Here is an 18,653-nt window from a genome sequence, read left to right on the forward strand (position 1 = left end):
CTATTTGTATTTGGAATCTGTTGCTGTCAACTCTCAAGATGCGATCCAAAGAGCTGTCACTATCAGTGAAGCAAGCCATCATTAGGCTGAAAAAACAAAACAAACCCATCAGAGAGATAGCAAAACCATTAGGCATGGCCAAAACAACTATTTGGAACATTCTTAAAAAGAAGGAACACACCGGTGAGCTCAGAAACACCAAAAGACCCGGAAGACCTTGGAAAACAACTGTCGTGGATGACCGAAGAATTCTTTCCTTGGTGAAGAAAACACCCCTCACAACAGTTGGCCAGATCAAGAACACTCTCCAGGAGGTAGGTGCATGTGTGTCAAAGTCAACAATCAAGAGAAGACTTTACCAGTGTGAATACAGAGGGTTCGCCACAAGATGTAAATCATTGGTGAGCCTCAAAAACAGGAAGGCCAGATTAGAGTTTGCCAAACGACATCTAAAAAAGCCTTCACAGTTCTGGAACAACATCCTATGGACAGATGAGACCAAAATCAACTTGTACCAGTGATAGGAAGAGAAGAGTATGGAGAAGGAAAGGAACTGCTCATGATCCTAAGCACACCACCTCATCAGTGAAGCATGGTGGTGGTAGTGTCATGGCGTGGGTATGTATGGTTGCCAATGGAACTGGTTCTCTTGTATTTATTGATGATGTGACTGCTGACAAAAGCAGCAGGATGAATTCTGGACGGCGCTTCACAGTGCAGATGGACAATGGCTCAAAGAATACTGCAAAAGTAACCAAAGAGCTTTTTAAGGGAAAGAAGTGGAATGTTATGCAATGGCCAAGTCAATCACCTGACATGAATCCGATTGAGCAAGCATTTCACTTGCTGAAGACAAAACTGAAGGGAAAATGCCCCAAGAACAAGCAGGAACTGAAGACAGTTGCAGTAGAGGCCTGGCAGAGCATCACCAGGGATGAAACCCAGCGTCTGGTGATGTCTATGCGTTCCAGACTTCAGACTGTAATTGACTGCAAAGGATTTGCAACCAAGTATTAAAAAGTGAAATTTTGATTTATGATTATTATTCTGTCCCATTACTTTTGCCCCCTTAACAAGTAGGAGGCACATATGCAAACTGTTGTAATTCCTACACCGTTCACCTAATTTGGATGTAAATACCCTCAAATTAAAGCTGGCAGTCTGCAGTTAAATCACATCTTGTTCGTTTCATTTCAAATCCATTGTGGTGGTGTATAGAGCCCAAAATTTTAAAACTGTGTTGATGTCCTAATATTTATGGACCTGACTGTATACCATTTAATAGTCATTGTTTTGTCATGAGCATCCATTCCCCTCTTTCTAATTAAGATGCTGGAACAGAAAGTGTTGTAAGATAGGTAGAAATTGATTGACTATGTAAGCTCTAATAACATCAAACTTCAGAGGGCCCCAAGCCTGTGCTATGTAACATAGTCCTATGTGTTTCCTGGTCTCATGTACATAATACCCAGATTTCAGTTGTTGAGTAGGATACATTCTGATCTTCTGTTGGCTAAACACAAATATATGGGTTCAACAACAGTAAATGTACCTAAGAAATAGGCAATTAGTGGCATTACAGGGAATGTTTAATCAGAAAATTACCTATTGTTTAAATCATGTTTTTAGAATGTATGGTTATTTTCTAACATTTTCCTTGTCCCTATCTATATTTTAATTTAAAAAACTACAATCATACAGTGTTTGCACTGGCCTGAAATATGTCGAGCCTTCCTGTTCTTTGCCTTCAAATATGCCAAGCCCATAGACACAATGGACAGAAGTTGACCTCATTGACCTCTATAGGAGATGTTTTAGGCATGCATTGTGACCTATGCAGAGGTCAGAAGGGGTAGATATGCCATGACATCACCTATTATGAATGGTGAATCCTATGTTACCTATACAAATGTGAAATCTGTCATTGTAATTCTGCCTGAGATGATAATGTGATGGCTACTGAAAGGTTACCTGTACAGAACAGGTCTCAATATATTATTTTGCCAAGTGGCCAGTGCAAAAATGTGTATCATTTTAGGTGATTTTTTTAAAACTATAGATAGTGCCATGGAAACGGAAAAACAAAAAGTATCAAAAAACAATAGTTTAATAGGTCATCTTCTGATGGCACATTTTTTTAAAGAAATAAGTTAAATGTGTCACCTAGGAAAAATTTCAGACCTGCAATTCAGTTCATGATGACTGAACTACAATTTTAATTATGACGAGGACATAACTAATGCAAGAGACAGGGATGAGAATACACATACAATGGCGGCAGCATGAACCATATCTTCCGAAGTCAAAGGTTCATTTCACTTTTCATCTCTGGTTTGTGCTTCCTTAGGTCAGGTATTTTTACACAAAGACGGGAAATGCTATTTAGATAGAAAGGTAAAAGGAAACCAACATGGAATGACCAGTGATTAGAAACGTGTGCAGTAAATAAGCAACAGCAGAGAAATAAGGCTCAGTAGGAAAACTAGCCATGTTATAGCTTAAACATAAGAAACCAAGATCTCCGGAGATTACATCCATGTACAATAGCAGACTTTGCTTGAAGTGTAGCTACATTCCATGCCTGAAAAGCTACTTCCTGATCATTTACCTAGCGATAAACTGCATTTCCCAGTGATCATGTGTTTCCTGAATGATTTGGCATGTCTGCAAGCAGTTCTATGACATACCTGGGGTAAGTGTAATTTAGTTTAGACTGCCCCAGGCATATGTATGATTATTTTTATGTGTTTATGTACTTCCTGTTTAGCAAATATAATCAAGCTCATGGTTGTAATTATCAGGGTAGCAGGCAAGGGACCGAGCAAAGAATTAGAGTCCCATTGTTACTTGTCATACTATTGATTGTTATTTTACTGTCATTGTATAAAATCTACTGTATAATCATGTCCATCAATTGTAGAAGTTAACTGTATGCAGAATAGGTCTTGACCATCTCCAGTTCGCATTGTGATCATATCATAGTGGTAAATTAAAAGTTCCTGCATTTTACAGTAATTTAATTAGGAAGTTGTGTTATCATTTATTGCTGTGATGTTTATCAGAAAAGTTAATAATAACTAGTACAAGTAGAAGTGTTGCTTTGGCCAAGAAAATCAGGAAAATCAGCCGGTATTTACCTAGCTGCTGTGGACAACACTTCCATGTGCATTGCTTTCTTTAGCTTCTGCAGCTTCTGTGTTTTACATTACATAGCAAGCTGCAGGATGCTGTTCTGTTGAATTTTCATCTGATCATAAATTAGCTTAGAAGATTGTTAAGGCATAGGGAGAGAGAGAGAGGGACTGGTTAACCAGCTGTTAGACAACCAGATTGATGTATTTCAATGTGATCAGAATTCTGCAGCTCCTATGTACTATGAGCAAAGGGAAATGTTTAATAATACTGGGCTTAAAAGAAACAAAAAATGATTAAAATCACTGGTTTTAACAAATAAAGGCTACTCATTAAATAATAAATAGTTAAGGCTGAGTTCACATCACCGTTATGGATTCTGTCATTGTTTTCCGTTATAACATGGTTAGAAAGGAAAATGACGGAATCCATAAGACGGAAGTCAAAATGGAAGCCTTTAAGACTGGACTCCTGCATAACGGAAACCAAACGGATCTGTTATGATTGCCCATAGACTTGTATTATGACGGAAAGCAAAACTGAATGCCGCAAACCGTTATGGATTCCGTCATAATACAAGTCTACGGGCATCATTATGGATCCATCCTGGTTTCCATTACACAGGACTGGACTCCTGCATAATGGAAACCAGGACAGATCCGTTATGCTGCCCATAGACTTCTATTATGAAGGATCAAAACAGAATGCCTCTTATAGGCTTCCGTTTCGACTTCCGTCTTATGGATTCCGTTATTTTCCGTTGTAACCATGTTATAACGGAAAACAATAACGCAATCCATAACGGTGATGTGAACTCACCCTAAGCCATTCTCCAGTTTACATTGTGCATCTATTCCTAACAATTTTCAAGATATCTGCTTGTTGTCAATCAATCGGAATCTTCATTGTTTACTTCCAGTAGGGTAAAATCTGTCCTGGTCATGGGATGGACATACAAATGCAGTTATGACAGCCATGATTTGTTATGCACCTCTGTGACCATTATAACAGTAAGATAGATTTATTTTTAAATCAGATCTTTTAGATTGAACCAAGAAACTTCAATTTTTCATGAAATAAAACACATAAAAACAATCAACAAAAGTACATAAGTCAACCTACAACACCCATCCCCCTTTCTAAAATGCTCCCAATCTCCAGAACGAGTGTTTGAAAAGTCCAGGTTGTGAAACCATCATTCTACAAATATTCCAAGTAAACAGTGAAGGTTCCTATTGGATGACAGCAAGCAGAGATCTTGAAAACTGTGAGGAATTGATTTGGAAACTATAACTATTCATTATATAAGAATAATCATTATTTGCTGAGTCCATGAAAGCCCTTCGACCCTTATCCTTACATTTGCCATATGCATTGTATGTATTTAAACGCTTGTCTTTCATGTGTCCATCATATGCTTCATACGATTATTGACATGTTTACCAATTTTTTTTTTCAGTTGAGTATGACAAGGAGCTTTCACCTCGCCTAAGACATCATAAGGAATTCAAGTTTAATTTATCTCAGATTCCTGAGGGAGAAGCCGTGACAGCTGCAGAATTCCGAATATACAAGGACTGTGTTCTGGGCAGCTTTGAGAATCAGACTTTTTTCATCAGCATTTATCAAGTATTAACAGAGCACCGAAACAGGTACAGTCCGTTTTCCATTTCTGTATACATGTCCATAACCATATTAATGCATGGTAGCATTCCATGCCCACTGCCATCCAACTATCTGGGGCGGGCACAGGCACTGCATCACAAATAGCCTGTGTGCCTTGGCCAGGCCCAGCTGGCCCTCCTCTGCCCTCCAGCAGCAGGGTGAGCACCAAAGTCCTGTGTCCCTCGGATGCCGCAGCCTGCTCCAGGCTGCAAACCTCTTCCTCTCTCCCATAGGGGACCCGTGCGTTCCAGCTCTTAAAGGGCCAGTACATAATTACTCCAATCTCCGCTAGCCAATGGCTGGACACCTGTGGGTATTTTAGGCATCTTTTTGAGAGGAGCGGTGCCTGAGCTTTAGGTATTTTAGCTTGCTAGTCCTAATAAAGGCATGCTTTTCTGTTTGTCTGTCTTTGTACCGTATTCTGCCTATTTACGGTCTTTGACCTCTGTTGCCTGCCTTGGCTTCTGCTTGTTTATGGTATTGACCCTCAGCTGCCTGCCTTGACTTTAGACCTGTTTTACGTATATGCATGAACTCTGCCTGCCCTGACCTTGGCCTGTTTTCTGACTATAGGTATTGCCTGTTCCCTCTGTCAGATGCTAACTACATCGGGACTATTCCAAGAGGTAGCGGCATGGCTGCTCCACTGCAGTGAAGACCAGATCCCAGTATAGTGGTTAAAGGGTGAAAACCAGGGGACCACCAGGATAACATCATTAGGTCTAGCCCAAAGTCATACCAGTTAGTTGGCACAGTGGTTCCACAACCATCTTTAAATTAGAGGGTCTACAGGATGCCGCTAATTACATTCATGCATATGAGATATTCTCCTGAAGTCCTGATCAATTATGTCCTGCTATTGCCAGCTAGCCATCACCTTCATTTGCAGTGGTGTCATGAACGAGAAACCTGGACTGCAATTGACTAGACAAAGCAATCAATCCAGGTTCTGTTTGGGGTCTGACAATGGTCGATTTCAAGTATGGAGGTCCCGTGGTGAGTGCTTCAATCCTCCCTTTGCAGTGGAGCAACACACTGCCCTCAACTGCAGGTGTGATGATCTGGGGAGCCATCGCATATGACAGTCTGTTACTTCTAGTAGTGATACGAGGGACACTCACAGCTCTGCGATATGTGCAGCACATCCTGAAGACACATGTTTTGCCCTTTATGGCACGGTAGCCAGCTGGCTTTATCAGCAGTATAATGCTTGCCCACATACAGCAAGGGTTTCTGAGGAATGTCTCCACCAGATTGAAACACTTGGCCTGCCCAGTCTCCAGATTTATCACCAATCGAGCATTTATGGGAACAGCTGGCAGACCACCATATACAGTTGCAAGAAAAAGTATGTGAACCCTTTGGAATTATATGGATTTCTGCACAAATTGATCATAAAATGTGATCTGATCTATCTTCATCTAAGTCACAACAATAGACAATCACAGTCTACTTAAACTAATAACACACAAAGACTTAAATGTTACCATGTTTTTATTGAACACACCATGTAAACATTCACAGTGCAGGAGGAAAAAGTATGTGAACCCTTGGATTTAATAACTGGTTGAACCTTCTTTGCCAGCAATAATTTCAACCAAACGTTTCCTGTAGTTGCAGATCAGACGTGCACAACGGTCAGGAGTAATTCTTGATCATTCCTCTTTACAGAACTGTTTCAGTTCAGCAATATTCTTGGGATGTCTGGTGTGAATCGCTTTCTTGAGGTCATGCCACAGCATCTCAATCGGGTTGAGGTCAGGATTCTGACTGGCCCACTCCAGAAAGCGTATTTTCTTCTGGTTAAGCCATTCTGTTGTTGATTTACTTCTATGCTTTGGGTCGTTGTCCTGTTGCAACACCGATCTTCTGTTGAGCTTCAGCTGGTGGACAGATGGCCTTAAAGGGATTCTGTCACCTCCCCTCAGCCAAAAAACGATTTAAAAGCAGCCATGCAGCACAGCTTACCTGGATTAGGCTGTGCTGTTTTATCTTGAAATCCGTCCAGCAGTTACTTAAAAAAACGACTTTGATCAATAAGGAAATGCGTCCTGAAGGTGCCCAGAGGGGCGTTTTTTTCTTCCTAGTGAGCCCAGTACCGCCCCTCTTTCAGTGCCCAGCCCGCCTTCCTTGTATTTTCTAACCGCCGCCCCCAGCCTGCCACAGCCTCCCCTCCCTCTCCTCCCCCTCCCTCACGCCGAACGAAGTCTCGCACAGGCGCAGTACCCACTGAGGGCTGCGCCTGTGCGATCATCAGGAGACTGAGGGCGGCAGCTTCATCTTCGTCACTGGGCATGCGCCGAGCCCAGTGACGTCCGATGCTCGCTCTTCCCTGCTGACTGAGGGAAGAGCGAGCATCGGACGTCACTGGGCTCGGCGCATGCCCAGTGACGAAGATGAAGCTGCCGCCCTCAGTCTCCTGATGATCGCACAGGCGCAGCCCTCAGTGGGTACTGCGCCTGTGCGAGACTTCGTTCGGCGTGAGGGAGGGGGAGGAGAGGGAGGGGAGGCTGTGTGCAGGCTGGGGGCGGCGGTTAGAAAATACAAGGAAGGCGGGCTGGGCACTGAAAGAGGGGCGGTACTGGGCTCACTAGGAAGAAAAAAACGCCCCTCTGGGCACCTTCAGGACGCATTTCCTTATTGATCAAAGTCGTTTTTTGAAGTAACTGCTGGACGGATTTCAAGATAAAACAGCACAGCCTAATCCAGGTAAGCTGTGCTGCATGGCTGCTTTTAAATCGTTTTTTGGCTGAGGGGAGGTGACAGAATCCCTTTAAGTTCTCCTGCAAAATGTCTTGATAAACTTGGAAATTCATTCTTTCCTTCGATAATAGCAATCCGTCCAGGCCCTGACGCAGCAAAGCAGCCCCAAAGCATGATGCCCCCACCACCATACTTCACAGTTGGGATGAGGTTTTAAGGTTGGTCTACTGTGCCTCTTTTTCTCCACACATAGTGTTCTGTGTTTCTTCCAAACAATTCAACTTTGGTTTCAGGGATGTTAGCATATGCCAGAGACTTTTGTAAGTCTTTAGCTGACACTCTAGGATTCTTCTTCACCTCATTGAGCAGTCTGCGCTGTGCTCTTGCAGTCACCTTTACAGGACGGCCACTCCTAGGGAGAGTAGCAGCAGTGCTGAACTTTCTCCATTTATAGACAATTTGTCTTACCGTGGACTGATGAACAGCAAGGATTTTGGAGATACTTTTATAACCCTTTCCAGCTTTATGTAAGTCAACAATTCTTAATCATAGGTCTTCTGAGAGCTCTTTTGTGCAAAGCATCATTCACATCAGGCAATGCTTCTTGTGAAAGGCAAACCTAGAACTGGTGTGTGTTTTTTATAGGGCAGGACAGCTGTAACCAACACCTTCAATCTCATCTCATTGATTGGACTCCAGTTGGCTGACACCTCACTCCAATTAGCTCTTGGAGATGTCATTAGTCTAGGGGTTCAGATACTTTTTCCACCTGCACTTTGAATGTTTACATAGTGTGTTCAATAAAAACATGGTAACATTTAATTATTTGTGTGCTATTAGTTTAAGCAGACTGTGATTGTCTATTGTTGTGACTTAGATGAAGATCAGATCACATTTTATGACCAATTTGTGCAGAAATCCATATCATTCCAAAGGGTTTACATAGTTTTTCTTGCAACTGTATGAGTGTGCAGGATCTACAGGCCTAGCTGCAATATCTGTGGGCAAAGGTGCCGCAGGATACCATAGGAGACATGTATGCCTCTATGCCGACTGTATCTCATTTTGTATCCAGACTAGAGGTGTCCCATCAGGGTACTAGAGCCTCCTTTCAGTTGTACAGTTCTCCCCAAATAAGCATATCCTTTCACTCTAATATTGTAATCACTTAGATTTCTTTGGATTCCAACAACTCATTGGTGTGTTATTTTTTTTGTCAATGAGTGTACATCATCACTTGCTCTAACAATAAGAAACAGAGCAAAAAAAAATATACCTGGTGTATGTGGGTGACACGGGCATGCACAGTGTCATGCACAGGCTGCAGATTACTGTGCAGAATATATTTAGAAATAGCAGGCACAAATAATTATTCTGTAGTTTCTATAAATGTACTTTAAGTGGGAAGGAGGTTATTTTCTATATGGATGACTTGATTCAGCATTATTCTTTAAAGGGATTACCAGATCAGGGGCCCCATAGTAAAACTTAGCATGCTTCTAACACTGCTTCTGAAGAGCAGAGAAGCTCCTGTATGTCTGTAAGTGTGATTTATCCCTCCTTATCTGCTTTCTGAGCTCCCTAGAAGAAAATAAACATAGTGGAAAGTAAGGGCAGTGAGGTCATTGCATACAGTACTGGCCGATTCCACCCACTGTTTCTGAGAGAAATGCATCTAGCTGTGCAGCTGAAGAGACTTTAGGGAAGCCCAAACGTAACTGTTCCTCACAGTTATGACTGTACAAAGAAGCACCGTCAATATGTAAACTTATTTTGAAAACTCAAATATGATTTATTTTTTTCAACTCGTTGAAATGTCTAAAAATGCAGTAATAATTCAAAACCTTGCTATGTGTTTACTCTGGTTTCTTTAATCTAGTATTACATTTTGTTTCCATTTCAATTACTATTCAGCCTAAGAAATATGCAATATTGGGGCAGCTTGAAAGGGGACGGAGGGGAGAATATTTTTTCACAGTACTATAATGTTGACTTCACACTTGCTGATGCTTTTTATTTGGTTGATTTAAGGAGCTGTTTGGGTTAGCCAACACCTTGTAAAATGCCCCATTAGGACTGTTACTTTTGTGGTTATAGCAAGGGAGACCCTAAACAGGACCCACCTCTGTTATCCCGAAATAACAGCAACATCAATTGACTTTGCCAACACAGTAATTCACGAAAGTCAGTACATGTGACATATTATTCAACATTTCACACAAACAGCAGATATTTTATCAAGATACTTGATGTTATAACATCTGCAGAAGCTGATGTGGATGCATATTTTAATTTCTCCCAGTGATTCATTAGGAATGTCATTTCAGGTCTGGTGGGAGCCCCGTGCTCATAATGTTCATAAAAGGAAGTATAGAGATAGAAGCAGCCAGCTTCATATTTGGAAGATTTACGTTATTTTCTAATCCGACACATGTAAGCCAACTAAGAGCAGCTGTTCTGCGCATACAGGGATACATTTCTTGATATGTCATATTTCGTTAAGTACTTATACCATATTTCACTTTCTTTGATGCTCTTAGGAATTTTTCAGAAATTTAAAGATGTTGTTTGGCAAAATGGTTCTCCAAGAATGTATGGTTTTAAACTGCAAAGCAGTTATCAAGATAAATGAGTATAAGATGGAAGATTGCTGTTTGGAGATGACCTTACACAATGGATCCACAATCACACAAATTGTCATCCAGGGACTTATTTATCAATGTTATTTTGGCTCAAGAAGACAAAGTTGATGCTAAGAAATTTCATCAGACTTTTCAAAATGCGACTTCCATGCAAAATATTTCTTAAAGGCGTTTTCATTACTCATTACAAGAGATTCACAATCAGCCATTAGTTCAGGAGAAAGCACATAAATCACTGTGCTAAACGTTGACATATCATTGGAAAATATCACTTTACCTCTAAACTGTCAATTATAGCTTATGATAGTGCTGAATAAAAGAAGAAAAAAGCATCACACTTAAAATTAACTGGGTGCAATCCCCCTCAGGAGAAATGACCAAGATCATCTTGAAAAAGAGGCAGCCCTCCAAAAATCAAGTGAAAATGGTGGATGTCTTTATTCACCCATGTATCAGCAACGTTTCAGATCTACTCAATGGATAAAGGCTTCATTGAGTAGAGCTGAAAAGTTGCTGATACATGGGTTAATAAAGACATCCACCATTTTTATTAGATTTTTGGAGGGCTGCCCTCTTTTTCATTTTATGATAGTGCTAAATAAAACATTCTCCAAATGGCTTATGGAACAAAAATGGTAAAAAAGAAAGAAAAAAAAACAAGGATCACATAGGATAAAACATAGCTTTCCGTGTTTATAAGCTGGCTTCAGTGGTGATGTGCTTCTTGTGGCCACATCACCACTTAGGCCAGTCAGACTATTTCAGGGGACATGATGCGGGCAAAAAAATATATATATATATTATGGGAAAACACCTTTAAGTCTGCTTCTCGGACCCCCACCAATATAATATTAAAGGGGTTGTCTCACTCCAGCACATGGCATTTGTCATGTAGAGAGAGTGAATACAAGGCACTTACTAATGTATTGCGATTGTCCATATTGCCTGCTTTACTGGCTTAATTCATTTTTCAATCGCATTGTACACTGCTCTTTTTCAGGGGTTATGACCACCTTGCAATCCAGCAGAGGTGACCGTGCTTGCACACTAAGAAAAAGCGCCAGCCTCTCTGGTGGCGGGGACTGTGAGAGTGCACATAGGCACGCATGCGCAGAAACTCCCGTCCCTGCCACCTTGTATCTCTACTACAGCGGTGGTCATAATCCCTGGATACGAGCAGTGTTTAATGCGATGGAAAAATGAATGAAGCCAGTATGGGAGGCAATATGGACAATCACATTACATTAGTAAGTGCCTTGTATTAACTTTGTCTTAGCAAAAAACGTCCCAGAAAGCCCTTTTAACCCATTAAGTTCCATGCCTATTTTAGCATTAGGGCCAACAGGATCTAATTCATTTTTGCATCACCGCCTTCCTGGAGCCATAACTTTATCTTTACTTTTTCATTGAGGACTTGTTTTTGGAAGATGAGTTCTATTTTTTGGTGCTATTTTGGGGCATTGTCTTTATTAGGCCCCCAGCTGCCAAGGCAGTGCATTGACACCCTGCAACGACACCCTCGTTCACGGGGGATAATAGGGACAGAGGGAGCTATTGACCATGACATCTAGGGCATTAAACAGTCAGAATTGGCAGGGCTGGTGCTTCCATAGAGGCAAGGGGGGCAATTACCCCCGGGCCCCCGACTCCTTAGGGGCCCCCCAGCGCCGGCCCGGCCGCAACTACTAATTCTATTGCCAAGTCTGGAGTCAAGAAGAGGGGCCACCCCGCCGGGTGGCGGCGGCCGCTGACTGTGCCTGCGCTGCGCTGCTGCTGATTGTCTCTTTAAGAGATTCGAGACTGGAGCAGCGGCATGCACGGCACAGGCAGGCACGTCTAGCGTCTGGCTGACGTACGTTACCACAGGCTCCGCCCCCCGCCCTGGATTGAACTTGAGGCAAGGAGCAAGCAGCAATTAAGCAAGCAAGCGCCAATGGCATTTGGCAGCCACAGCCCAGAGCCCAGTCTGACTCTGCCAGCAGCGCCAGGGAAGGCCCGCCGCCCACAGCCACGTTCCAAACTTCCACTGACTGTCTGGTAGGTTCATAATTCATTGGTTATATTGTTTTGTTGTTAATTAAACTGGATCGGATCCATGATCCATTCCCAGTGTTTCCCACTCACTGACTTACTTAGTCCAGCACCATCTCACCCGTCCGGGCTGTCCCAGTGTACTACTAGCCCGCTCTGCGGACTGCGGCCCTGGTCTGTTTGGAGTCAGTTGGACTATCAGTAACTGCCCCCCCAAATGCACATTTCTCCAGTCCAACTGTCCAAAAAGAACCAGGGCGGGCTAGTATACTAGCACTGGGATGGGTGAGATGGTGCCTGGGATGGATCCGACCCAGTTTAATCAACCAACCTACCAGTAACTGGCCCCCTCACACCCCTCAAATGCACATTTCTCCACTCCAACTGTCCAAACAGAACCAGGGCAGGCTAGTATACTGGCACTGGGACGGGTGAGATGGTGCCTGGGATGGATCCGACCCAGTTTAATCAACCAACCTACCAGTAACTGGTTGGTTGATTAAACTGGATCGAGATCCATCCCAGGCACCATCTCACCCGTCCCAGTGCCAGTATACTAGCCCGCCCTGGTTCTGTTTGGAGTCAGTTGGACTGGAGAAATGTGCATGGGGGGGGGGGGGGCAGTCAGCAAGTGTCATGTGGGGGCGGGGCCTTATTGTTTTCCGCCCCAGGGCCCCATTTTACCTAGAACCGGCCCTGAGAATTGGAGTTATCTACAATCCTCCCATTACAGCGGGAGTCCAGCCGTCAGTTAGTGCTGAACGTCCACTGTGATTATGCAGGCACAGCTCCTGTACCTGCATGATCTCCATGACATAAAGTAATGAACGCCCATCTTTGAGGTGCAGTTACCTCATGGTGGCTTAACAGGTTAATATGCTATTGCCCTAATCATGTAAAAGCAATTTGTTAACAATGAAATGATGAGAGGAGCTCATGTCAAGCTAAGGATCCATTCACACGGGTTGATGATTGGTCCAACAATCACACTTTTAGATGCTTATTCTCAATCATTATCCCTTGGTAATGTCCTTTCATGTAGAGTGTTGTGTGTAGACATGTATTCATACAGAACATTAGTGGCGCTCATTATGGAGCTGAAAGGGAATTACTAGTTGAGTTTTATCACAATAAGACCTCTTGCACACATATGGCGGGTCCGCAATACATGGGACACCGGCCGCGTGCATTCCGAAAATCTGGACATGTGGTGCAAAACGGAACTGAACCACGGAACGGAACCCCACAGAGTTCTGTGGGGTTCTGTTCTTTGCTTCCGTCCCGCAAAAAGATAGAACTTGTCCTATCTTTTTGCGGAACGGACGGATCGCGGTCCCCATTCAAGGGAATGGGGTCGCGATCTGCATGCGGCTGGCCCACTGTCGGTGCCCGTGCATTGTGGACACAGCACGGGCAGCACACTGTTCAAATAAACTAGGCTTTTGTCTGGAACTTCACTGTAAAGTGAAGTTCCAGAATCCAGACAAAAGCCTAGTTTATTTGAACAGCAATAATCAGTGGTGTAAGCAAAATATTACCAGTGGCGTTCCGGGGGGGGGGGGGGGGGTCCACCCCAGGTGCCAGCTTATGCGGGGGTGCCGGTCACCAGACCGTGGAGGGGCAACAGTTCACTGTGCGACACAAGAGCCTATGGTTTCCGTGCCTGCAGTTCAGTCGTGTCTGCACTGAGTCTCGCGTTAACATGATGATGCGCTGCAGGAGAGCACAGTGATGTGTTCGCTACTGCTTTTGCGAGACGAATGAACTCAGGAGATGCGGTGGCAGACAGCAGAACCAGGTGAATATTTCTTTTTTATATAGATCCATTCTAATGCTGGCAGTACTGGGGGTACTACAGAGGTGGGGAACAGCCTTATATATACCATAGAGGAGGAATGATATCTACTAATAACACGGGGAAGGGCGGCATTTTATATTATAATCATACAGAGGGGGCCATTATATATTATACTAATACAGAGGGGGTCATTATATATTATACTAATATAGAGGAGGGCATTATATATTATACTAATATGGGGGAGGCCATTATATATTATAATAATACAGAGGGGGCCATTATATATTATAATAATACAGAGGAGGCCATTATATATTATACTAATATGGGGGAGGGCATTATATATTATAATATAGAGGGGGCCATTATATATTATAATAATACAGGGGGGCCATTATATATTATAATAATGCAGAGGAGGCCATCATATATTATAATAATATAGAGGGGGCTATTATATATTATAATAATACAGAGGGGGCCATCATATATTATAATAATACAGAGGGGGCCATTATATATTATAATTAAAGATGAGCGAATTTGATTTGGCTGATTCGCCGAATTTCTCAAAAAAATTTGCTTTGTGACTTTTTACTTCACCACGAAGAGCACGAAGATACGGTAATTGGCAGTGTGCCACTTGCAAGGGGGCCCTGTGGGCCCTCCTGGATTAGGGTCCCGGTCACAATTGCGACCTCTAAGACCCCTATAGCTATGCCACTGGCAGGACCTCTGTGGTACGACTCATTAAGACCACCTCATACACACGATCGTGTCCGCTTTGTGGTCTGAAAATCGTGGATCGCAAAACACAGATCTTGGCCGTCTGCATGCCACAATTTTGCATGTCCTATCCTTGTCCACATAACAGACAAGAATAGGACATGTTCTATCTTTTTTGCACGGCTGTGGAACGGACATACGAATGCGGACAACACATGGTGTGCTGTTTGCATCTTTTGCGGCCCCATTGTAATGAATCGGATTGTATGCAGAGGAAAAATACAGTGGCCTTAACAACATGTGGCCAGAAAATTAGTGCAAATTACACCAGAAATCTATTCCAGCTCTTGGCTGGAGTAGATTTCAGTTCTGGTGCGCGGGTGGCCCAACATGCACCACAGGTATTAGGAAGTATGCGCAGCAGTGTACACAACGTTGGTCTTAATAAATCTCCCACATTGTTCTGCTTCTACTCCAGATACTTGCAAGGTATTGACTTTCTATGATCAAACAATTGTAAAAGATACTCAACTTCCTTGTCCTATTCAAAATTGTTAATGCAATGCAGTGTGACTAGCACTGATTACTTGTAACTGGTGACACAGTACGTATACTTGGGCAACAGCAGAACAAGTCTGATTTATTGCACTCTTTACTGCAGTCTAAAGGATTCAAACAAAATATCAGAATATTAAACAATACCCCAATGCACCTACCAATGGTTTCTACTCATTCTAAGAACAAATTAAATGAACTGTAATTAAAATGAGATTATAGAGAACCCGTCTCTGCTGCCTTTGAAGTAGTATAGATAGAAAGTTTTGGTGGATTATAATATTTTATTAACTACTTTGTTTAGCGTTTCACTGTAGTGTTGTTCATGCTCGCCAATTTAACACCTGCTTAATTGAAAAATTTGACATTCAGCCATTATTCAAAAAGATGTAATTGACATGGGGGTTTTATTCCGTTTCTGGTATCCTTCAAGAGTTTGACATTTATAGTCAATACGTAAGCGAGCTTTAAATTAGCATGAAAAAAGAGACGTGACAAGTTTGTAAATGTTATGTACACTGCCTGTCCCCCAAAAAAAGTCACCACCAAAAAAAAAAGGTCACACACTCTAATATTTCGTTGGACTGCCTTTAGCTTTTGATTACGGCATGCATTCGCTGTGGCATTGTTTTGATATGCTTCTGCAATGTCACAAGATTTATTTCCATCCAGTGTTGCATTAATTTTTCACCAAGATCTTGCATTGATGATGGTAGAGTCTGACTGCTGCGCAAAGCCTTCTCCAGCACATCCCAAGGATTCTCCATGGGGTTAAGGTCTGGACTCTGTGGTGGCCAATCCTTGTGTGAAAATTATGTCTCATGCTCCCTGAACCACTCTTTCACAATTTGAGCCCGATGAATCCTGACATTGTCATCTTGGAATATGCCCGTGCCATCAGGGAAGAAAAAATCCATTGATGGAATAACCTGGTCATTCAGTATGTTCAGGTAGTCAGCTGACCTCATTCTTGGAGCACATACTGTTGCTGAGCCTAGACCTGACCAACTGCGGCAACCCCAGATCATAGCACTGCCCCCACAGGCGTGTACAGTAGGCACTAGGCATGATGGGTGCATCACTTCATCTGCCTCTCTTCTTACCATGATGCACCCATCACTCTGTAACAGGGTAAATCTTGACTCATCAGACCACATGACCTTCTTCCATTGCTCCAGAGTCCAATCTTTATGGCAAATTAAAGCCTTTTTTGCCGGTTTGCCTCACTGATTAGTGGTTTTCTTACGGCTACACAGCTGTTCAGTCCCAATCCCTTGAGTTCCCTTCGCATTGTGCGTGTGGAAATGTGCTTACTTTCACTATTAAACATAGCCCTGAGTTCTACTGTTGTTTTTCTTCAATTTAATTTCACCAAACATTTAAGTGATCGCAGATCACGATCATTCAGGATTTTTTTCCCGCCACATTTCTTCCTCAAATACAATGGGTCCCCACTATCCTTCCAGTTTTTAATGCATTGGATTCCAGTTTTTAATGCATTGGATAGTTTTTAACCCAATTTTAAAACTGCAATCTCCTTAGATGTTTTCTCTGCTTGATGCATGCCAATGATTTGACCCTTCTCAAACAGACAAACATCTTTTCCACGAACACAAGATGTTTTTCAACATGATTGTTTAAGAAATAAGAAGCAACTCATTGCACCAGTTGGGGTTAAATAACATATTGCCGGCTGAAAGATAATCGCCCATGCAGTAATTATCCAATAGGAGGCTCATAACTATTTGCTTAGTTAAATCCAGGTGGTGAATTTTTTGGGGGGACAGGCAGTGTATTTTGCTTGCAGTTTTAAAATTGTATTAAATTATCAAATCTTCTATTGTTTGTATGGCAGATACCTTACATGTAAAGAAAATTTAAAGGGGATATCCAAATATTAATATAAAAAAACATAGTGTACAATCATATAGGACAACTTCTAACAAAACTTTAACTAGCCCTGTTCTGCACATGGGTCCAGAGCTGCCCCATTTATTGCTCCAATTGCTCTGCGAGATTAATTTAAAACTGGCAGCTCAGGAGGGTGTCCTTTCTCGAGGAGGCATGTCCTTTCTACTGCAGCTGCCTTTTTCACTGTAATTGTCACAGCTTCTAACAGTAGATAGGGCTGATGGCAACTGGAGGATGGAACTGTAAAGGTTGCTTCTACTGCAGCAAAGTAGACAGAGAAATGAAGAAAAGAACAAACAGGTGGTGCTATAGAGATAGATTGTATTGAATAGCTATGTGGCTCTTCTAAATTTTAAATGACATGAAATTACAAAGGTATTGAGATCCAGGTGCTGGTTTGAAAAATGTAAAATATGTTACTTGTGGGAGAACACCTTCAATTTTATGGCCTATTCATTTTGAACTATTTAGAATTTTCAAAAATAAACTGAAAATAGAGCAACTGGACTATTTTTAAGACATTTCGCTGCTCATCCAACTGGCTTTTTCAATTATAATGGGTTGTACGAGAAATCTCAAACATTAGATACTGGTGACTCATGCTTCACTAATGGAGGTAAGGCATTAATTAGCATAACTGCAGCTATTAGGTGTGATTAAACTGCCTTGGGAGAGGTGTTAGAACAGCATTGTAAGTGCATTCTATTCAAGCTTAGTTTGTCCAATTTAACATAAATAGCTTCTTTCACACCTCTTTTGAACCAGTCTTCCTCTGTGTCTAAGACGCAAACCTTACTGTCAACAGACAAGTGTTTTTTGTCCTTAAGATGTAGGTATACAACTGAGTCCTGACCGCAGGTGTTGACTCTTCTGTACTGGGCAATATGCTGGTGTAGCTTTTTTGTTCACCCAATGTACAACTCCTGGCACTCCTCACTGGCACTACATCTATTGTCTGTCACTTACAAAACTGTTCTAACATCTCTCCTAAGGCAGTTTACTGAAACCTAATAGCTTTAGTCATGCCAGAGAATTCTCATACAAGCCATTTTAATTGAAATATCTAGTCGGATGACTAGCGAAACATATCCAAGAAAAAAAAAGATATACGTTCACTTGCTCTGACTTATTACTACTGATATACCATGACCTGGATGAATGAGAACCTTCACAATACAACAACATCATAGTAGAAGAACAGGGTTGCCAACCAGAATTTTTTCTGGACAACCTATCCCAAAATCAGCTAACATTTTTTATAGGGGTTAAAGGGTGAATACCAGGGGACTGCCAGAATAAGGTTCTTAGGATTAGCCCAAAGCCAAATCTATTGGATAACAGAGTGATTCCGTACCCACTGTCAGTCAGAGGGTGACTGCTCACATGATCAGCAATAAAAATTCCCACTGAAATATGCAAGCTGGTATTGCAGCTCAGACCTATTCACTTGAACTGCAGCTTGGTCATGTGTCCAATGAGCGTGATGT

At 42.2% G+C, this 18,653-nt stretch overlaps 1 protein-coding gene across 1 annotated transcript in view; it reads left to right on the forward strand.

Annotated features, from left to right (window-relative positions):
* The window catches only part of BMP6 (bone morphogenetic protein 6), a 135,453-nt gene that overhangs the window by 100,909 nt on the left and 15,891 nt on the right, over positions 1–18,653 (forward strand). Inside the window, exon 2 of the mRNA XM_044293847.1 lies at positions 4,592–4,784. Within this exon, the coding sequence (XP_044149782.1) occupies positions 4,592–4,784 (193 nt within the window). The remainder of the gene's footprint in view (positions 1–4,591; positions 4,785–18,653) is intronic.

The sequence above is a fragment of the Bufo gargarizans genome, chromosome 5, assembly GCF_014858855.1.
Source record: "Bufo gargarizans isolate SCDJY-AF-19 chromosome 5, ASM1485885v1, whole genome shotgun sequence".
NCBI classification, from domain to species: domain Eukaryota; kingdom Metazoa; phylum Chordata; class Amphibia; order Anura; family Bufonidae; genus Bufo; species Bufo gargarizans.